General features: G+C 35.6%; 1 protein-coding gene across 1 annotated transcript; it reads right to left on the bottom strand.

The window, feature by feature from the left end:
- Positions 1–19,961: 19,961 nt before the first annotated feature.
- LOC128127213 (uncharacterized) lies at positions 19,962–21,650 on the bottom strand. Its single transcript, XM_052765643.1, has 3 exons — positions 21,348–21,650; positions 20,801–21,270; positions 19,962–20,721 (listed from the first exon to the last, which is right to left on the bottom strand). The coding sequence occupies exons 1-3, from the start codon at positions 21,648–21,650 to the stop codon at positions 19,962–19,964; spliced, it is 1,533 nt and encodes a 510-aa protein (XP_052621603.1).
- Between the last annotated feature and the right edge of the window lie 2,878 nt (positions 21,651–24,528).

Raw genomic sequence — 24,528 nt, 5'->3', positions numbered from 1 at the left:
TGTGGTGGACTTGATCAACGCACAGCCTAGTGTACTTGATCTCCTTGTCCTTCAATTGACACTTTGTCAAAGAATTAGCCTAAGTTTCCCAAATGTGAAAGTTTTTCATTCATCATACAATACACATTGCATGATTCCAAGTTTCTGTCCAATTGAAACTTGGGCGATGAGAAACTCTCCCTATTTGGTAAACTTTTGACATTTCCACAAATAACATAATTAAGAATCAAATCCATTTTGCTAATAATTGAAGTACACAAACATCAAATTTTCATATATTTCATTGCAAGGATAAACAAATAAGATAAAACCAAAATTTATTTTATTCATAAAAACAGCGGAAAGCATGTCCTTACAATGCAAAATTCAAATGAAAAAAAAACTATGTTATTACATATTTCTTAACAATCTATTCTAACTCCAAGTAGTAGCTCAAGAATCTATTCTTCAAGTAATGCGATCGAAATCCATTTCTTCATGATTAGATTCAGCTCACTTCTTTTCTCAAGCTTCCTCTCTTTTCTTCGATCCTACAAAACATCAAAATGTAATCTTATCAATCATGTATTAAGAATCTAGAATAGGAACTCAAAAGAGTTAGATAATGGATTTTACCTGAAGTAGAGCCATATGTCTTGACTCTCCCATCTCTTAGATCTTTCAGGTAGTTAGGGCAGCTTCGTCTCCAATGCCCCTTCTCTTGGCAATAAAAGCAAATGGACTCCTTTAGCACAGCACATCGGACAATCACAGACGTAGTTCTTTCTGGACTTCCAATGTTGCCAGTGTCCATTGAAGTTTGGGAGTTTGATTCACTAGACAAATTTGCTTGACCAGCACGCCAAATCATTGCTGATTCAGCAGCTGAAAGCAAATAGGTGAGATCAATTAGGGTCACGTCGTGGTCCATCATATAGTACTCTCTAACGAACTCACTATATGATTCAAGAAGTGACTGAAGAACCCAGTCAGCAGCCAACTCGCTTGAAATCTCGACACCCAACATGTTTAACCTATCAATGTGTGACTTCATCTCTAAGACGTGTGCACACACAGGTTTCCCATCTTCGTGTTTACTTGCCAAAAGGGCTTGAGTGAGCTTGAACTTTTCAAGCCTTTGAACTTGTGGGTCAGGGAGAACAATTGGAGGAGGTGGAGGAAGTGAATCATGACTCTCATTTCCTTGATCGTATCTCGGAATGTCATCTTCATTTGGAAAGCTTATTCCAAAGGATTTGGGAAGACTATTGTAAGATTCAGACATCTACAAAACGGGAGAAAATTCAAGTTATGTTGATTAGAATTCTTGATGTAACACCCAAATGACACATCAAGCTAGGATCCAACACAATACTCTACAACCTAGAAGAGGGATGCCGTAATCTAGTTGCAGAATATTTGAAGGTATGTAAATGACGATTTACCAATTTCCACCATGAAAAACGAAAAAGAAGTTTAAGTTTTAAATGAACTGAAACTCCTAGATCTTTTGAGATTCATTGAACTTTTCAATGGCATGTTTAATCTCGATTATGCCCTACTATTTGTGACTGGGATGCCGAGGATCACAAATAAGGTGTGAATAACCATATGAATCACGTGGTGCACCCAATGCTACAATCACCTAATCAATGTGCCGGTTAGCCACACACGCTCCATTGATCTATGACAAACATCGAGTCACCCTTCGCTACCAATGTCATCCCCAAATTAGTGTGCCGGTTAACCACACACGCTCCACTAACGTTTGACAGGGGTACGAAGTGTAATTCTATGGATTAGCATATAATTTCATATTTTTCCTAAACTAACTATGATGTGGGAATTTGAAAAGGCATTTAGTTACTTTGTACTTCATTATACTTATAATGGAAGGTTTCTGTCCTATCCTACCCATTCGGCTAACGACCCTCCACTAGTCAAAAGTGCGGTGGGTAAGAGTGGATACCCATTCAATCGCCATTTTATAGGCAACTTCCTTAAACACCCCTTATAGACCAGCTTCGTGAATGAGGCCTACTAATGGTAAGACTGATTGTTTACTCATACATATATAATATTATACTTTTAATGTTATATATAGTATAGGGTGTATTTTACACTTTTAAAATACTAGGTGGTTTAACTTAGTCAATTATACTTTTAATTTAATTAAATGTAAACCAAAACTTTATGGATTTATTAAATCACTTTTAATTATACACTTTAATTAATTAATAAAACCATAAGGGTGTGATTTGAACTTTTCAAATTACTAGGGTTTTAGAATTTAACATTTCAAAATTAAACTTTTAACCAACTTTTAAATTCCAAAACTTGAGGGCAAGTTTTTGAAACATTTCAAAACTTTAGGGATCAAATAACAAATAATTCAAATTAAACAATTAATTTCATTATTATCTATATTTGACCTAATCTTATTTTAGTCATTAGATAATTACCAAATAACTTTAAATAATCCATATTTATCACATAAACAACCAATATTTAAAAGATTTGAAATTATCTATTGTTTTGGAAAGGATAAACATATAATTAAGATAAAATTCGGATTTTAACTTCATAAAACAATTTAAGCATCAAATCCAAGTCAAAACAGCAATTAAATCCCGAAATACCCTCTGCCTGACGCACTGACTCGCCGAGTTAGACCTGGACTCGCCGAGTAGGGCCAACTCGCCGAGTTGAGTCGGGCAGAGGCAAAAAACTCGTTTTTCAGTAAATAATACAACATAGCATCACATACAACAGAAACCAATCAAGTCTCTGATACCACTGATGGGTTTTATGCATAAGAACAATCCTATGTGCTCATACAAACCCTAATGCTTGGATCTAGGTTTCTCTATTGTACATGCTTTGAATCCAAGACTAATTAACTTAGATCTAACATATTATAAACTGAATTAGGGTTTATAGAATTACCTTTGATTGTTATATAGCAATAACAATCAATTCCTTGCTTGGATTGGCTTCAAAAGCTTAGTGCCTCAAGTGTTGCACCTCTAATGGAGTCACAAACACCATATACAACTTGGATGAAGAGGAGAAGAAAGGAGGCTGCCCAAAAACGACTAGAAACCCTAGAGAACCAGTTGTCCACGTTTTGGAACCTAAGGGGTCCTTTATATACTTGTGTGGGCTGCTAGGGTTTCAGTCAAAACCCTAATAGACAGCTTAAAATCTAAGCAGCCCATGGAACCTTCTGGATAAGGCCATGGACGAAAATATGATGGGCTCCCATCATAATTTCGTTCACCCCTGGATCCTTTAGCATTCCTTAGCCCAATAACTCAATTATACAATAATTGCAGTCCAGTCCCCTAAATTTAATTAATCTCTTTTAGCCACAAAATTAATTATCAATTAATTTTGGACTAATACTAATTAAACAATATGATTTCTCCTTTAATATATTATTCTCATAATATATTAATAAATCATATTTAAACCCTTCTCTCCTTAACTCATCCTACATATTGCTATGGTGAAGGCAACCCAAAAGGACCATGCTCATAATCGGGTCAAGTACATACCAAAATAGTTATGGACTTAGACACTAATCCAACAACTTCATGGGACCATTTCCACCCTCTTTCGGTTTTTTGTATATCTTGTTGGTGATGGACTATGTGTCTAAATGGGTGGAGGCCAAGGTCACCCGTACTAATTGCTCAAAATTTGTTGTGGATTTTCTTAAGGCGCATATCTTTTCCTGGTTTGGCGCTACAAAAGCTCTCATAAGTGATTGTGGGTCTCACTTTTTCAATTGAACGCTTGAAGTCGTCTTCAAAAAGTATAGGGTGACACATAATTTCTCAACAACTTCTCACCCTCAAACCAACGAGCAAGCGGGGTCTCTAATAGGCAAATCAAAGGAATATAGGTTTGTTAGAACAACTTTCTTGAAACTATCATGGTGAATTTAGGTTTTTCTAACACACCCTAGGTCCGCAAATTTCCCACCAATTGTGTTAAATTACTTGATTTGTCGTGTAGGATAAAATTGGGGAGGTTGAAAGAGGAATCTTCATCACAAAAATCACACATTCAAGAAATAATCCAATATACTCCTTCCATTTTTTGTTAGTTTCTTGACATTGTTGAAAATCTTGCATCTTTGTGTGATATTTGGTGTTTTGGTAGAAATCGAGTTAGGAACTAGTAACACCCACTCATTTACCCCCCCCCCCCCCTTTGTGCTTTAAAACAAAACAACTTTCAATGGGTCCCCGAAAGCGAACTAGGCCCGCCCCTGACCCAAACCATGAGGGGATGTAGTTTGTGACTGACATTTAAAAGGGATAATTTGACACTCACTTCAGGAAAAAAAAAGTTCCTAAATCAAAGATTGGTAGACCGTAGTTGCCTTCGTCAACTTCATGTGTGGGATGGTGTTCTTACTCTTTTTAGGAACATTGACTGAGCATACATCCTCAAACTCCGCTACCGTAGCTACCAAAATCCAACCATGGATTTCATATCTACCCTTTACAATGATCATGGCGTCTTATCCCTTCGTTTGAAAAATCATTCATGGAAAATATCCACGAACCAAATCTCTTCTTGTCTCGATGCTCTTGTTGAAGATACTTTTTCTCCAAATATAAACCACATTGAAGGGTTCAACGATAGGAGTTTTTGGTTACAAATCTCAAGCGACGTATAATTTGATGCAAAAGGCTTGTAAATCTTCATGCATCCTCCATTCTGTTCTCCGCGTCACTCACCAGCTCATAGCTTCCATTGTCTTCCAAAGCTTTGAGAGGAGCACTGTTAACTCAATTGTGTTGAGGTTGTTTTATTGTATGAATCATGACATGCCTATTAAACCACAGTTGGGTGCTCATATTTTCCACAAGCTCCTTAAAGTGAGCCAAGTGAATTCCGGGCATATCCAATGTGGAGGATTAGTCAACCTCATTGCTCATTCCAATATGTTGGGACTTAATTTTTGACATCTCCCTGTGTTTTTTGATGAAAACACTCTTCTCAAATCTACCTTTGATTCCAAGCTTATGTTCAAGGAGAAAGATAATGGATTTCTCCAGAACATCAATCTTGATACCAACAAAACCCTCCTTATCAATAGAGTTTCTACCTACATGCTTGAGTTATCCATTCCTACTGAGCATACTGATTAGACCTTATCATAATTTCTTGAGGAAAATCAGGAGGATAACAATCAAGGGGAGATTGAAGGGCAATGAGAAGAAAAAAATCAATAAGACAAGCCAATGAACCAAAACCCACCTTATTCAGACCACATTGGGTCATCTAGTGGGTTGGTCCCCTCTGACTGCCCGCTTTACCACCAGATGTACATTGATCATTTTGTTGATCTTCACCGCAATTACTCCAACCTTCATACCACCATTCAGCCTGTGAACACGCGTGTTGACTCCCTCACTATTGACTTTCAAGGTCTAAAACATTCATGGTAGGGACTTCATCACTAACTATAGTGCTGACCGGGAGAGGTGTGACAAACACATTGAAGATATATTCGGCGTTGTTGACGAGTTGCGCCACTGGACCCGTCACTTCCTTGGATATCTGTCGCCTCCTCGTGAATAGATCGTCCCCGTAACATCCCAAAAATTTAGACGAAAAATTTCATTTTAATTATAATAAAGCCATCAACCCAAACGTGTTTTATAAAACCATAATAGAATCAGAGTATAACCAAAACATCCAAATACACCAAAGTCAAATAAAATGCAGAACAATATGGTGTGTGCGAGGCGATCACCCAAAGCTCTTCCCATTGGACCCAGAAGTACATGAAACATAAATTGAAAACAGTAAGAACGGAACTTAGTGAGTTTAACAAAACACAACATACCATACATATCAAACATATAATAGGCTCCGCCCGACATCGTGCATATAAAGAATGCCGAAATCCGAGTTATAACGAAGAAGTTATGACTTGTCGAAGTTTCGCGACAGAACCGGCACGACACAGCGCGACGTAAAAAGTGAATTTACGTTAGAGTGATATTTAGCCTTAGCAATCTAAATGAAAGTCGTAGAATACATTAAACCATGAGCGTGCATAAAAAGAACGCCCAAATTTGACTTCGTATGAGGAAGTTATGATTTTTCGAAGTTTCGACTTAGCGGTATGCAGCCCGAATGCTCGATTTAAGACCAAACGGTTTTTAGCCGAAACAATCTAAATGAGAATTGAATATCTCATTAATTGTAGTAAAACGATAAAAAGATAGGCGAAAACGGACGTCGGATGAAGAAGTTATGATTTTATAACGGAGTTTTCCTGTCCCGGCCTACTAAAAATAAATAATAAAAATAAAATCAAAATTAGCCGACGGAGTCTAAATGAATGTTGTAGAGCGTAGTCTCACCTACGCGGGGATATAAAGAACGTCGAAAACGGAGTTCGTATGAGGAAGATATGAACTTTTGAAGTTTATTAAATATTTTCGATATTTAATTTAAATATATATTGGCCGATATTATCCATGGGGGGAGTCAGCGACCTTATCGTCGTTACGCCCAGCGTAATTCGACCTTCCAGCCCCTATAAAAGGGTGTCGAGGGCAGCCGAGTAGTTTTCTCATTTCTCCCCTTTTTCTCTCGTTTTTGCATCGTTTTTCGTGCAAGAATCATCCCGAAGCCCCGGTATCATTCCCGAGCCCCGAAGCAAGTCCCGAGGCCCCGAAGATCCCGAGAAGTGAAATTCCCGAGCCGAACCTTTGCCCGCGAGGAGTCCGGTTTTTGTGAAGATCTTCCAGATCTGCCGAAGAATACTACTTCTACAACCCGTAGTGTTGTCTGATCATTTTCTAATCAAGTGAGTGTGTGGTCACTTTCTTCTAACACATAAATATTAAGTATTTGCTATGAAATACGTGCTACGTGTATAATATTTTGTTGTTTATTTGAGATGATTGTGGAACGGGTGAATTATATAAGTTTTAATGAGTTAAACTATATACGTATGTTGCATCTAAAAATATGTTGGGTAGAACATGAGTAGATGAGGTTGTTGGTAGGTGATAAAAGGTGGGTTGGACCATGAGATAAAATGATAAAGAGATAAACTTGTTTTAGATTCGAGAGTATGGATCAGAGTAGGAGGTTAGTTTTAGATCCAAGGGTATGGATCAGATCAAGAGGTTAGTTTTAGATCTAGGAATATGGATTAGGTAATGAGGCAAATTTAAGATCCGGGAGTACGGATTATGTATTTTTGAATTACGTGTTCATACGATAAGATATCATGTGTATAGTCCCTTTTAGGAATGTGATTTTTATACGTGTATTGATTAAAGTATGAAATATACATATGTATGTAAAGTATTTGTTATCGTCCGAAATACGGGTTAGATATATTTGATAATATACAACGTGCGAATCAGTTATGGTTCAATATGTGTTAAGATGTGAATATATGATATTATTACTTAAAACTCTGTGTTGAGTATACACTAGTTAGCATTGCCTAAACGGAGTTAATATCGAAAATTGATTATAAGCATTGTAGGCTTGCCTAGTGATGGGTTAAGGCTTAAATAGGGATGTTTAGTTCAATTAAGTTTGGACATTGGGTAGTCTCTTATTAAGAGTACGTGCGTTGCGAGATTGATGATCGGTGGAGTACGTCCTACGTATAGAAGTACATTTTATGTACGTAGTCTTTTTTAAAGCTCCGTGTCTTGGGTGTTGCTTGTGCCAGGGTACTATTATGTTCTCGGGTACGATTCTTTCGCATACCAAAGTACTATAATGTGCCAGAAGTACTATCATGTATAAAGTCTTTTTGGCGATTTTGTGTGTCGGTTACGGGAGCGTACGGGAGTACTCTAGTAGTATTTCCCAATACTTTTATTTTGAGAGAGCTTTGGAGTCAGCGTTTCTTTTATGAGGTGATCGACCGAGCTTCATATGTCAGCGTTTTTCTTTCACGAAGTAATTAAGGGAACTTTGTAGACTGCCTAGTAAAGTGTGTCGGTAATAGACCACTGCTAGGTATGTTTGGTGTTATATTGCTGGATAGGGTGCGTCTGGGGGTTAAATACCTCATGTATTCAGGCCACTGCTAGGCAAAGTTCGATGCTGGGATAGGTAAAGTCTGGGGGTATAATACCTCATGATAGTCAGACCACGCCTAGGCATTGTTATCTAGATAACTACCCCTGACTTAAAATGTCTTGTGGTTCTTTCTTTTACGAATGAAGGTTCGTGGTGAAACTCATTCTATTCCCCTCATTTGATGTCTTTATTGATCCTCGTTTGCTGCTAGGGAATTTCCGAAGCAGCTTCGTCAGTTGTTGTTCATATCGATTTCCTTAGGCTAGATCTCGTAAGATCATTGTATAGGGTCAGTATGTGGGGATCGACGGGATGGGATAGATTGTTTTAGAAATATGATTTATATGTGTTAATAATATTAGTGGTTTTGTAGGATCGAGATATACATTATAATCACGTGGTTTGAACTAAGAGCTTTCGTACTCTGTGTTCCTTAGGTGATTGAGTTCACCAGGGATATTTGAACTAGGTGTTCATTAGGTATTATTGAACGGAGTGTGTTCAATGGGTGTTCTTGAACTTGGTGTTTATTAATTATTTTAAACTGCGTGTTCACCAAAGGTAATCTAAGAACCATGGCAGCACTAGACTTTGTGCCAATTCCTTAGGGCAATTCTTAGGAATGAATGGGAGAAGGGTATTCGGTTCTTAGGGTAAATCTTTACTAAATAAATGGAGATAATGGGGGTGGGTAATTGGATTAATTGTTTGATAATTAAATATAATAATTATATTATTGGGCGTTGAAAACCCTATATGCTCACCAGGCTCTTAAGCCTGACCCACTCAGTTTTCTTTGTATCACAGGTATCGATACGAAGATATATTTCACGGAGAGATTAAAGGAGATGTAAAATCTTTAGTGTAAATAATGTAAGTTCTGTTTATGCTTATGTGTCTGTATCGGAACATGACATCCCGAGATTTTGTTATATAATAAAAATACATTTCTTTAAATAAATGCTTTGATAAATCTTTATCATATTTTGGGAACAAATTCCGCAACTGTTTTCTTTAAAAGATTACTCTGATTTTAAAAACCAAGCATAAACAAATCGGTCTTTTCTGGCCGAGAAATTGGGGATGTCACAAAAACCCCTTTAGTCTAAATGTGGACCAAATCATGAAACTCAACTGAAGTTAACAGCAACTGAGTACGCCCTGCGTACTCAGGATTACGCCCTGCATACTCACTAAGCGTGCAATATCGGGGACCGGGCAACGTACGCGCAACGTACACATATGTATGCCCTGCGTACGTTCCAGTTAAGCACTTTTCCCATTAAGTGCTTAATACTTGCAACTAAAAGCCCAAACTTCAGATTCAAGCCTTATTAAACATCTTAATACATAAAGTCATGAACTTGGAGCCTTTCCATGGCTCAAAAGGATCCAAACCTCACTTTTTAGCCTTCTACTTTCACCATAATGACCTAAACACATGCATGGTTGATCCACAACCATAAAGATGCTAAGTTTATGGACTAAGGACCTCTGAAACATTGAGAGAAGCAACTCCTAAGTTATAGAGTGGAAGGAATCCACTAGATCTAATCATACGACCAAAATGGGACCAAAAATTCATAAAGACTAGATTTAAGCAAACAAGGAGAAGGTTCCAAGCTTTATAGCTCAATGAAGCTGGAAATGGTGAGAGAAGTCTGGATCTACAAGCTCTCATTTGATCGAGGCTCCTTATTCCAAGTTCTTCTTCTTCAAATCTCACCAATACACACTAAAACAGACACAAGAGGGTTAAAACTCTTCAAAGGGGTTAGGGTTTTGAAATGTGACTCAAAGGGCTTTGGAGGTTGAGAAATGAGAGGTTCAAGGTTCAGAATGTTGTTTAAATAGGGTCTAAACCCTAAAATTTAGGGTTTTTCCCCTGCATGCATATGCGTACCCCCCCCCCCCCCCCCCCCGCGTATGAGGAGTACACCCCACGTACTACAAGTTTTCTAAAAATAGGAAAACTGCCCCCTAGGGATCAAACGTGCAAAATATTTACATACCAAGGGTCAAAAATGAAAGTACCTTGAATCAGATGTTACGGTCCCACCCCTTTTCAAGCATTGAGGATGATGCTTATTTTTAAGCTTAGGAGGGGTATAAGGTATTACATGTTGCATGGTTTTAAAAATAAAAACTCCAAAAAGATTTTACCTTTTTATTTCTTTTTCCCTTTTTTCTTATTTTAGCAATTCAAAAAAAATCATGTTTTGTTTTTTATCCAATCCAAGGCAACCCAGTCTTTTAAAAATAGTCGAGTTGGTAAGAGAGTCGTATGCCTTGAGATTAGACTTGCTCATTTTTTAATTAAAATCTTAAAGAAATCTAATCACACACGAACACATCTCTTAAAGCTACTCGTTCAAAACGGAAAAGGAAGCGGTTCTCAACATTGAAGGATAATAATAGGTTGGCTTTCGGATCTCACGACTAGTCTTATTGTTAGTAAATGCTCAATTAGAACCAAATCTCAAATCCAAGAAAGAACATAAAAATATAAAGTTTCAGTGAACCGAACCTTCTAGCGCTCTAAAAACTCATTTTTACCCATTCCCTTCTAAGTACCCTACTTAGGGACATAGTTTCCAACTATACTTACGGGTCCTCGTGTGTTACATCAGTCCCCCAAAAAATGCCTTAGAATTCTCTCACGGTAAAAGATTGTGAAATTTCCTAACAATAGAAGAACTCGACGTAAAAAATATAAAGAATTAAGCCGAGAAAAAAAGGGTACCATCGAGTCAATAAGTGGACAATTCCAAAACAACTTGAGTTTCATAAAAGAATACAATTGGGAAAACTTGGCTGCCAAAAGATCCCTTGGACTTGGACTTGAAATTATGACATTGAGACTGATTGTTAAATACTTTGACTAGGGTAAGTGGTTTGAAACATGTAACCAATCTGAGTAAATCCTAGGGAATTTTTAGAAAAGATTTTTTTAGAAAAAGATTGTTGTCAATCAACAAATAGCTGGATTTGGTCATTGTTATGGTTTTCAAAATGAAGATGATTGAGCATATTTTTTTCCGCGTATGTTTTCACCAAAGTAAGACCATAATTTGTTTCATATTCTAGCCCAATACCAATAAGAATGAACAAGTGTTGTAACTTTTGATTTTGTTGAACTGTGTTAGGGAGTGGCTAAAACTCTTGTTTTTAATGTTATATATCTTTGTAGGGCTAATGCCATGTTAGCTCAAGGAACGTACATCCTTGACTATGTGGCACAATAAGGCTAATCGGGTTGGATCATTTTTATTTTTATATTTTTGTTTGATTTATTTGTACTCCAAAAATTAGGACTTAAATTTGTACTTTATTCTTTTCTTCTCTCCGATTTATATTAATCTTTTGTTCTTTCTTGGGGACAATAAAGGTCTAAGCTTGGTGAGATTTTGTTTGGTGCATTTTATGCACCCTTTTTAGCATGCTTAACTCACTCGTTTGCATTCCACTCCATAATAATCCATGCATTTATCTTGTTTTTGGGGCAAATGTTGGCACACTTCATTTCCACACTTTTTATGTCATTTCAGGTGGTTCTGGAGATTAGAGGTGATTTGGAATGGTGAAAAGGAGCCAGAAGTAAAGCTACAAAATTTTCAGAGTTAAAACGAAGAAATCAAGTTTTCAAAAAAGTAAAATCGACACGAGTCATGTCAACTAAGCACAAATCAACAAGAGGGGTGTCAAGGCAAAACAAACATTTTTAGCAACAAACTTTGGACCCATTCGGGATCGTGTCTCATCAGCCTTATCCGACACGGGGGTTCATGTCCGACACAAAAACTGAATTTTGGTAGTTTTCTTTTATAATCTATTTTGGGATTTTGGGGCATTCTTCTCACTTTTAGGACTAGGGATGATTTTTGAAGAGGGTTTTAGGCTATTAACTTGGATAATATCATTTAGAAACGATTAATTTCATATTTATAAGCAACTTTTGTACTTTAACTTCTATTCTAGACTAGTTGATTTTGTTATAGTCATGTGTGGCTGGAACCCTACATTTTCCAATTCTATGTCTTGACTTGTTGTTTGTCGTTTAATCATATGAATTTGATTTTGATTTTGATTCTTATCGGCCATTTAAATTAGGATTAGATCATTCCAGTTATCTAAATTGCAAAATCCATAATTGTTTTGTGAATTAGACTTAATAACAAGCATAAATTAATTTCCATTGATTTTAGTGTAAACTTAATTCACACATCCTTACGTTCCCGAGCTTGTGAGGAGTATTGGGTGTTGTTGGGAACATTCACATAAAGCTTAATGCAATCATTGGTTTAATTCTAAGAGCTTATTTAGATTTGAATTCAAAGATTAGGTTAGTTTTAGAGAGCTTGTTTTAAATCTAATAAATTGGTGAATAGGAAGTGTTAGAGTTTGTTAACATTTCCAAGTACCAACTTAGATAGAATTGAGTGAACATCATTTCTTAATTGAATCACTTAATAAGACAATCAATCATGGAGTTGGAACATTTACATCTCTAATTTTTTTTCATTGTCTTAGTTCTTTAACTGTCTTTTTTACTTCTTACAAACAAACCCCCTATTTTGTGATTAACTTATACCTTGTGCAAAAAAGCATAAGTGATTTTCCCGTGTCTCTGTGGATCGACCCTGCTTATATTATATTACTTTTTTTGTGTAATTAAGTGGTGTATTTCGAGTCATTTTGTACCCTTATCATTTGTTGGGTTTGACACTTCCAACAATTTTGTTTTGATCCACATTTGATTTAAATTTACTATTATACTTTTATTAAACATTTTTTTTATCATTTTCTTTAAATAAATTTTTACATATTATTAAGAGTGATATATAGAAATGGTCCTTATGGTTAACATGATTTTTCAATTGATCTCTTGTAACGACTTGAATGTTCCCACTTTGCCATTGAGGTTAGTTCTGCTATATGTTCATTTAAATTACCTTTCTATTGATTTAAGTTAAATTTTTGGGGGCTTAAGTGTAAGAAATAGTTACTTGATCATGCATATGGGTCATATAGTCATTTTTGCACACTTTGAGTGTCTGACATTAAAATTTGGCTTGTATTTATACACCATTTAGCCCTAATCCGAGATTAATCAGCCATTTGCAGCCAACAAACCCTACTCTAAGCCTTCGCCATGTTGAGAGAGTGTTCTTGGGTTCTTGCCTTTGATAGTGAGTTGATGTGAAGAAGGAGGGTGAAGTTATTGGTGTATTTGGTGGACACTTGGTGGAATTCTTGAGGTTCTTCCTATACATCATCTTGGTGATTCATTTATGGATTTCCAGAATGTAAGGGCATCTATCTTTGATTCATTATGTTGTCCTACAATCACATATAAGAAGAAACCTTGGATGATGGAAAATTCTTGGTTTTGGTGTGTTAGTTAGTCCCATTCTTTTCCCTATCATTCTTGTCACTTAGAAATGGTCTTGAGGGGTTAAGATCATATCAATAGAGGTTTTGATTGGACCCAAGTCGAGCTGATTAAGGTTATCAATCGATGATACAAAAAATATATAACTGCCCAGTTCTCATGATGTGAGCACCCATTTTCCATGTCATGACGACATGACTTTGAACGTCTAGGGTCGTGTCTGACTCTTGGCCATGACATGAGAATCCATTTTCCATGTCATGATGACATGGAATTTCCTGGTCAAATCTTAACGGTTATGTATATCACCACATGGACATCCTAGTGCCATGAAGTCACGACGAGAACTGATCAGACCATAATCGCGATGAGCACTAGGCTACATAAAAAGATAAGTTTGAAGCAGTTTGTTATGCTAAAAATTATAAATAACGGATGAGAGCTACATAAGATAACATTGCATAAATATATCTAAGTATGTAAGTTTGTGGATGAGCACACTTACATAAACACAATTGTATCCCCATCATCAATCCAACAACAAAGTGTTGGGTGTTGTTATTCAACAAAAACAAGTTAAGAAACATCAAACAAACGACAAACGATTTTTATAAAACATGTGGAATAAACTTCTGATAGACAATAATAAAAAACTGTAAAATTGAACACAATATTTAACATGGTTGGATCGATGTATATCTAAGCGAGAACAAGAGAATGGATTTATTAATCTTCTAGGAACAATTAAAATCACTCATACAAGGTTGAACCTCACTCGAGCTCTTAAAAAATGAAATCGTTTTTGCTGACAAACTGCTCCAAATGATATGCTCTTAACCTCATAATGATTGTTATTTGAAATTTATTCACTCATAAACACAAATATCTTGAAGTAGAAAATGTTAACGGAGATAAGAGTCCTTAATTATAGGCAAGCATGTGTACCCTATATATGATGGGCCTGACCCATCCATAAATAGGCCCTAAATCGAATCAACCAATCAATAAGACGTCATATAACTACTTCTAGAATCTTCAACCTTTAAGAACTTGCATGACCACCTACCATGCACATAGGCACATTAAACAGCTTCCAAAGAACCATACCAACATATTCAGAAGTAAGAAGCACATTCACCATCATCGAGAGAACATCATTGAGCTGCTGGAGCATATTTAGAAGGACTAGCGCATCCATGGAGCGCATTCTCCATAATAGTGCATCCCCCCCCCAAGCAAAGCACATTTAGCATTAGCTGGAACGCCTTTTGCTCAGGCTATAACGTATTTTCTAAGTACTCGATCACTTTAAGGACTTAGAATTATTTTTCAAAAGGAACGTCCTGCCACCAAGGAAGAATTCTCTTAATAAAGAAAGAGAGCATTCTCTATCCGATCATTCTCTCATCAAGAGGACATTCTCCCTTTCACTTTCTGGTCGTTCTCCTACCATGAGGGAATTCTCTCCACAACCATTCTCTCATCAAGAGGGTATTCCCTCTTAGAACATTCTGATCAAGTATTCACACCCCTATGTTAGGCATTTCTTAAAGGATATACTGACCGAGTGACAAATTTAGTGTTCATATTTTTCATTGACAAGCATATCATGTAAAATTACATTCTTTTGATTTATTGGGGGTCCTTTGAAGGAAGTTTCCAAATACTCCTAATATATTGTTTCAATTTAAAAATGAAGAATTTAAGGACGGTTAACCACATTAAGACTTACAACGACCATCAATTTGAGTACCTCTTTTTTGTATCAGTTGCATAGTAAGATTATTTTGCAAACATTATTTGTAGTCGTTCTGAACTTTTATGATCAGATTTCTTATCTATAATTTTATAGATTTGAGTGAAGAAAAATTACTTGCATCCCTTATCGTAATTGACCGTGGTCACCACATCTTCGTCATATAACTTATCAAGTGAGTATTGAAGTTGTCATCTATATCACTAATTGTCACCCTGTCAACCATTTGGACATATGGACGCACTCATTTTTGGAACCATGTTGTGGTCACATGAGCGGGAAAATATTCATCGAACCACAAAGTTGTTATCAGGAAGAATACTTTCTTGTCAAAGCAGAGCTCGTAGTCACATACTTTAAAGAATAATTTATTCACATCGGACCATGGTATGTAATAGTCTCCTTACAAAACATGTAGCAGATGAGCAACGAGTGCCCTTCCATGCCTGTGGGGACATCAACCTATTTTCCAAAATTTAACTCCCTGAAAAGCGCCTCTTGTAATGTTGCAAGTATGTCTCAACCCAAGTCAGTCTTGCAAGTCATTATCTTTACAACCTCATACACACATCTTTACCAAAAAAACGTCACATATCTTCATTATTGATGCCAACTAAGAGAATCCATTGACGATTACTCAACGAAAATGTATTTTGACCCTAAGTTCAAAATTGCAGATAAGTTCTACGTGTTCCCGACAGACAATCTTTTTATATTGCAGCTTATGATTTTACATTATCTAGATTGATAAAATGCTAACAAAACATATAAGGTAGAGAGAAAATACCACAACACTGCAACCTCTAAACATCTATTTTTTTCGTTGACAATCATAACATAACATCGAAAAAAAAATCATAACGTCAGAAATACGACTCTGATATATCATGGATACCAATGTTTTAAAAACTGGTCTTTTTAGTTGAACCGGTATAGTGACCGGTTCCCGGTTCAACCGGTTTAACCGGTTCGACCGCCGGGTGAACCGGTTTCTATATTTTTCATGTTTTTTTCTATTTTCCTACACATAAATACATATAGAAATTATGAATTTGATGTTTACAAGTTCAAACATTAAAAATACACATAAAAATAAATTGTAGATGAATCCAAACACATTAAAATAACATATAACCATAAGTTTTAGTATTTTACATCAATCCATATATGTCAAAATGAAAAATTAATAAAGTATAATACCCAAACGAAATATAGTTTTTGATGAATACAAACACATCAAATGAATTTATAACATTTATCATATGTTTTTATTTAAAGAAAACTAAATAGATTTGAAAAAAATCACCAAAGTTTATTATGTAAATGGTTATTTTTCATGTGTTTTTATTCGATTTAACCGGTTCAACCGATTTATTTTGACCGGTTCAACCGGTTTTTCCTAAAAACCGGCCGGTTCAATCCGGTTTAGAAATCAATGTAAAACCGGTAATAGTTGAACCGTTCCTTCTCCAGGTTCCCGGTCCAACCGGTTCGACCGGCCGGTTCAAACCGGTTTTTAAAACATTGATGGATACCACATTATGGAAACCACGTATAACTAGGAGGACCACTAAACCCGTGTCGGTACGAGACCACTTCAAGGTCCGCATTCCGAAAATATTGAACATTTTCTGAAATCATAGTTTTTGGTTATTTCCTTTAACAATAAATATACGAGTATTGTTATTTTTTTGTTAATGTTCATAAAATAAATACAGCAAAAAAAAACGCTTATTATTTAATTTTAACATTTAGTCACCCTTTTGGGCATACTACCTACTGACCTAGTCGACTAAACGATCAAATAGTTAAATAGAAGATAAAGAGTGTTACTTAAAAGAGAAAGAAAATTATAAAAAAAAGGGAAATGGAGGTGGGAGTAAATGGTGAGCGGCTGTGGAGGAAGGTGACGTGCCGGATTACGACAGACAACATTACAATTTACAACACCAACGTCTGCGCTATTGTTTCGAGAAGGGGCCTACCTTCCACACTCTCTATCCAAATCCCCACCTTACACGCCACTTTCTTTCCCTCTTGTGTCACTTTACGTCTCTTTTTAGGGAAACCCAAAACTCTGTGCTTAATTTATTTGTTTTTTAAAATAATTTTATTATATATAGGCCAGCTAAGTTCTATAAAAACCATAAGCATTTAATATTGGGAAAATTACGTATAGGCCTATAATGTTTCTAGGGTTGACCCATTTAGCCAGTTAATTTATTTTGTGGCTTAATAAGGGATCGAATTATTTGTTACCTAACAATATAGTCCCTTTTATCTATTGTAGCCGGTTAACATTGCTACATAAACCTAGCCTAACACGTAAGCGATGACATGGCAAGAAGTTAAATCGTCCAACAACCACAACGACGTCGTATTGAAGGCGAATCGTAAGGAGCAACGATCGACAGTTCTAGCGCCTCCATATAAAATGAAGACTTCCTTGACCTAAAAGGGCACATCTGCAAACTTCATTACCCCAATCTCGTCTCTAAGTTTACTCCAAAATGGCTTCGAGCGGACGTGCAGAACACAGTTGGTCTCCAAATTACGCCCGTTACATGGATGAGAATCATTCGAATGGTGTAACGAACGAAGACATAGCCATCAGTCTACTGCAAACCCAGACGGAGTTGTCTCTTATACGAGAGGACTTCCAAGACCAGTTGCGTGAGCTCCGTCTTGCAGTTAATCGACACTTAGATGCCATGAACCTTGAGGTCGATGACGTTCGCGCTGGTCAGATGGATATCTCACATATGGTTGCTGATCTTAAAAATCATTTCGTTTCTCTGCAAGGAGCATATGCGAAGATGGTCTTCAAGGACAACAAACGTAAGAAGCTGATGTCTTGTGTTGGGATTTTTGGTGTTGTTTGTGCATCTGTGGTGACGTATTTGGTGTTTAAGTAAAAAAATGTTGTGTAGGTTGAAGCATTTCACTCCTGGGTTTGTGTTTTGGTGTGTTGCCTATGTTGTTTAGTGTCAATATTAGTAGTAGATTTTGTGTGGGTTGCTGGTATTAGTTTGTGATGTTGGTCTGTAGATTTGGTGGTGGTGTTGCTGGGCTGCTGATTGTCATCGTTTTTTGATGAAGTTTTTTGTCGATGATCTCTGTAATAGGTTATTGAATAGTAGTAAGCGATGTAAACAAACCCATGGGTGAATTGTGTTTTAATATGATATTATTAAAAAAAATTGTCTTTCACCTGTATCTGTATGTGTGCATGAAAGAAAGAAACATTTGGGTATTATATATGTTTCATCGACTGGGACAGCACCACAAGACAAAGCAAAATGAATTTACCTTCTTTATGCGCATAGACAGGGACCACAAATGGTGCAGTTTGGGAAAAGGGACAAAAAAAACCTTTGCACACGATTGAACCATATCTGCTTGTCTGCAAACCTTTTTTGGAAAAAAAAAAGGGAATAAAGTTTTCTAAAGATAGCCTTTTCATGTTGAATGGATTAAGTCACAAGTCCCGTGTTTTTTACAATGACTAAATTACCCCTGCATGAAAAATGGTCAATTTACTTTGTAATGACTTAATTACCCCTGCATCCAAAATGGCCAATTTACTTTGTAATGAGTTAATTACCCCTGCATCCAAAAATGGTTTTAATTTATAATGACTAAAATGCCCGCACATCGAAAATGTTAAACTTAATTTGTAATGACTAAAATGCCCCCACAACCAAAATGGCCAATTTACTTTGTAATGAGTTAATTACCCCTGCATCCAAAAATGGTTTTAATTTCTAATGACTAAAATGCCCTCACATCCAAAATGTTAAACTTAATTTGTAATGACTAAAATGCCCCCACAACCAAAATGGCCAATTTACTTTGTAATGAGTTAATTACCCTTGCATCCAAAAATGGTTTTAATTTCTAATGACTAAAATGCCCTCACATCCAAAATGTTAAATTTAATTTATAATGACTAAAATGCCCCCACAACCAAAATGGTCAATTTAAATAGTAATAACTCAAATACCCCCACATCATAAATGGTCAGTTTACTTTGTTTTGGCTAAAATGCCCATAATACCCCTTAAAATTCGTAGTACACCATAAAAGAACATACAAAGATCATTTGTTTACTGCAACACACATTCACTACAAATAACAAACTAGGAGTGTTCGTTTGGATGGATCGGTTTGATCCGATCCAATCAAGGGAATCCGAATATATTTCGGTTTTCAAAACATCGATCTGAATAGTCCAAACTAAATTTAAATCCGATCCGATCCAAACTAATTACAATTCGGTTGGATCGGTTTTTACAATTCGGTTTTCAAGAGGCAAGACATTTTGAAAAATATATAACTTGAATATTAGCAAAATCTACAAAAAAACTATTTTTTTTATAAATTATAATTTATGAATAAATACTAAGAAAATATATTATAGTTAATATTTCATTGACAAAAAACTTTTGATAATAAGTAATTTAAGGTAGTATATTCAATGAAAACTTCTAATAACTACAAATAATAATTTAGTAAATTTATAAATAGTTAAAGATACATATGAAATAAAGATAATAAGTTGTTATTCGGTTCTTTTGGACTATTCGGTCCTTAGTTTATAAACCAAAACCAATCCGATATCCAAAATATTAATTCGGTTTTGCTGAAAACCAATCCAAAAATCCAAATATCCGAACCAAATAGTCCGATCCAAATTGTCCAATTGGACAATTCGGTTTTATCCAGATAGTGAACAGCCCTATAACAAACAACTACTTAATCCAATTCCATGGCCGTTGCAACACTGCTACCTTCACCCCCTACATTTTTTGCAAGCTTCAGTTTAATGATTCGTTCTGACTTCTTTCGCATTTTAGGTGGTTTAACATGCTTAACTCGAGCATTGACATTCACCCCTTCATCCTGTCCATTGACTCCCACCATTCGCTCTTCATCTCTAGGCCTATCCAAAGCATCAGTAGCATCTACGATTACCTCATCCTCCCCTACTCCTATGGTAATGTTTACAGACTCCTGCGTAGGTATCTGTTTTTGTTTCTTTGTTCCATTTTGTTTGGATGTTCTTACACCTTTACTACAAGTAGCCTTGTTGTGTCCTTTCTCCTTGCATATGCTGCAAGAAACTTTCTTCCCTGCCTTGCAGACGGTATGTTTTCCCATCCGTTCAGAAGCATCTCTTCTTCTCTTTATGGTTGGCCTTCCTGGCATACGCCTTTTCAATGGAGGCAAAGGGGGTATCAAGTCAGTAGAAGGCCACATATTTTGTCCATTCATCCCATGGATTGGCTGTTTGTGAGTATTATGGTATAATGCAGCCAAGTACATTGAATCTACATATGGACCATCAGGTGTCAAATTTAAGTAGGCTAAGGTGGCAACTGAGTGTACGCAACCATATCCATTAAGTTGCCATAGCCTGCAGCTGCATTCCTTTTTTTCAACATCCACAATAAACGCCTCGTCCATCTTCCTTGCCTCAAACTTCATCCCACCACAAGAAATGACATGCCAATGCCTACATATATAGATGAAAACCGCAAATATCATGAGATGTGAAGAGTAAAGTAGTAATGTAATTGGATAAATGTACAAACCTTTGCTCAGTTTGGAGCATATTCAACCGTATTATGATATTTAGACAAACAGAATAAGCATTCCATCCTTGTCCGGTTAGTTTCATAGTCACCATCCTTTGCATCACATATATACGAATGTCCTCTAACATGCTTATTATTGGTTTCTTCCGGGCATCCAAAATCACACTATTAAAACTCTCTGAAAAACCATTCTCTACTGACTCACAAGAATTATGAACTCTGAAAAAAGCCAAAGACCAAGTCTTTGGATCTCTAGCCATAAGATGCACAACTGCTTCCGGATTTAATTTTCCAATCTCTTTCATGACTACATTAAATTGTGCTTCAGTTGTTGCCTTGCTCGCTTTCCAAAACAGATTTTCAAACTTGGATCCACTAAATGGCTTTCTAAAATTCGCATAGATATGTCTAGCACACTGTCTATGTTCAGCTGTTGGAAATACTTCCTTCACTGCCTCAATCAAACGCTACATAAGTCACATTAATGTTTGAAATTCGAATAGCAATAACTAAATTTAAAACATGCAATAGTTTTGAACCATACCTTGTGTTGATCCGAAATTAGAACCAAATCGTTACCATGATTCCAACATTGCAAATCTTCTGAAAGACTTTCTAAGAACCATTTCCAATTCTCTTTGTTTTCCACAGAAACAACTGCCCAAGCAATTGGGAATATTCCATTGTTAGCATCTCTACCCACAGCACAAACCAACTCCCATTGACAAAAAGTTTTCAGAAAACAACCATCCAGGTTAATGATCCTCCTACATCCTCCCCTCCATCCCTCTTTTACTGAAGCAAAACATATGTATATTTTGCTGAAATAATTCTTACCATCAGGCATTGAATCAACACAAATTTTAACTATGGATCCAGGATTTGATCTTCTAATCTCCTCACCATATGACCATAATCTTGCATAATTCTCAGCTATTGTCCCTTAACTAGACTCAATGCATACTTCTTGGCTCTCCTACACTGACTCATACTCACGTTAATCCCAAAATCTGTTTTTACCTCCTCTCTAAGCATTCGGGCGCTCATCTTTTGATTGTTGTAAAATTGGTGCTTAAAGTGGGTCCCTATCCATTTGTAAGCCACAATTGATCCGAATTTGAAATTCTTTGCACAATTATGCTCACTGATAAGAGATTTTATCTGGAAAGACTTATCTTCACTCATCCAAGAACCCCAAAGCCTAAAAGTACATTTGCCACCACAGCATTTGACAAGTAATCGTCTAGTATCATTCTTAACAAAACATAATTGATAACCATTCGCGACAGCATAGTTACAAAGCATGTGTTTCAATTGCTTAGGACTCTCAAACCTCATACCTAAAATAGGTTCCTGCTCCTTCCAATTGAGCTTATCATTGAAAATGTTTGGCAATTCGGGATAAACATCTTCATTGTCACCCATGTCTTCATCGAAAAACTCACCTGCACCTGCTTTCTCACCCATCTCTTCCTGAATCTCATTACCCTTTATAAAAAAATGAGGCTTTTGATGGTCATCCTCATCGCCATCGACATCCTCATCCTCGTCATCATCATCATCGCCATTCTCTACCTCATCGTTCGTGTCACTATCACCCACATCCCGATACCCTGGTGCAACTTCCTTAACCAGTCCTGCACCATCAAGTACTTCTTCATCAATGTTACCAACAAACTCGTCTTTTGTTCATCCAACCATTCCTGTATGTTACTATCCCCAAAATGGTCTACATACATAGGGAGTATAACACCACATTCATATGCAATTTCAATGAAGTCGTAATAATCGGGGTCATTGCAAATTAGAGTCAAACCTTTTGGAAAATCAATATCAGGTTGGCAGTAATAGAGCTTCTCACACTTTTCCCCAGTGAACCTTTCGATGAAGGCAACACACCCATCCTTGTCCATTCCTGCGAAATCGATGTCCGAAAACCTCTGAGTAATTCCACCGGTGTAGCGTATGGGGTTTCTGGCGAACATTCCTTGGAAGTGGAAATCTACTTGTAAGAATACGGGTTTCATGCTTGAGGATTCAAAAGCAGCTCACAAAAAAGGGTTTACCGATGAAGTGTTGAACAGTGGATGTAAACAGGCTCTTTTATAAAGCGTATACCGACATTACGAAGGAGGTGACTAATTAATGACATGGCATTAGACGAAAGTCACAGTCAGCATCCGATGTGGTGTTAGTAGAAGGAGGTGGACTTAAAATGACCGGCTAACCCCTTCAAAATTGAAATAAGGACTTAATCGACCCGACAAAGACTAATTCGATCCCTTATTAAGCCACAAAATAAGTTAACTGGCTAAATGGGTCAACCCTAGAAACATTATAGGGACTATACGTCATTTTCCCTTTAATATTTTGGTTTGATTATTGAAAAATATATATTTTGTTTGGAAAATTTAATATAAATATTTATATTTTTACTAACTTTAGACATATAGAAATATATGTTGTATATATAATTAATTCTAAGTGAGTTTGTGTTCTCTTCCGTGAAAACTTCGAAACGATATATTATATGTCTAAAATGAAATATATGTGAATGAGATATCGATACTCAAAGATGAGTATTTGAGAATAAATCTAGCAAAAGAGAAGAATATAGGAATGAGTTCCACATTGATAGAAAGACCAAACTTAACAAGGTTTATAAACTTGAATGCATGAGTAATGACAGTAACTATAATATATATCTATAGTCCAAACTAAATTCAAATCCAATCCGATCCGATTACAAATCGTTTGGATCGGTTTTTATAATTCGGTTTTCAAAAACCAAAACATTTTAAAATGACATATAATTATAATATTATCCAACTTTACACAATAAATGAAAACAAATTATTTAGTTGTGATTTAAAATTTATAAACAACTATTAAGAAGATATATTATAGTTAAATATTTTATAGATAGAAAACTTGAGAGAAAATGCGTATTAATGTTTTTTTATTAGGTGAAACGTTTTGAACCTATTTGAAAAAATAATTTATAAAATCAATAAATAACTATAGATATATATTATAAATAATAAATAAATAATAAATATTTATTCGGTTTTTTGGACTATTTGGTTCTTATTTTATAAACCAAAACCAATCTGAAATCCAAAATAATAATTCGGTTTTGTTGAAAACCAATCAAAAAAATCCGAATATCCGAACAAAATAGTTCAATCCAAGTTGTCCAATTGTCCAATTCTATTTTATCAAATTAGTGAACAACCCTAGTCGATACTATCTAATGTGACTTTTGAATTTCTACTAATGATAATATCTATCTCTCTTACCAAAACTTCATTATTTTTTTTTCACCATTATATATTCAACTTAATCTAGATTTTTATTTTTATTTTATTTTTGCAATTAATATTCATTTTTATTTTTGAAAAAAAAAACTCAAATTAATATGATAAAAAATAAATCATTTATTTTGAACTACATTTATTTGGATGGCCTCATGTATGGTTAGATAGATGTTTTTTTTTAATTTATTTAATATTATTTAACTAATTTATAGTATTATTATAAAAGAAATTAAAAAATTATGGAAGTTTCAAATAAATATAGTAAAAATAAGAATACTTCCTATAGTATGATGATAATAGAGTGTTTAATTATATTTTTCAAGAACATTATTAGTTGAAAAGTTTCAAAGGATAGAAAATGATTAATGAATTATGTTACTATTTAAACTTTTTAGGGAGACATTTATT

The sequence above is a fragment of the Lactuca sativa genome, chromosome 7 (genome assembly GCF_002870075.4).
Source record: "Lactuca sativa cultivar Salinas chromosome 7, Lsat_Salinas_v11, whole genome shotgun sequence".
Classification (NCBI taxonomy): Eukaryota; Viridiplantae; Streptophyta; class Magnoliopsida; order Asterales; family Asteraceae; genus Lactuca; species Lactuca sativa.
Note: the sequence above shows the minus strand (reverse complement) of the source record. Positions and strands in the feature narration are given on the sequence as shown.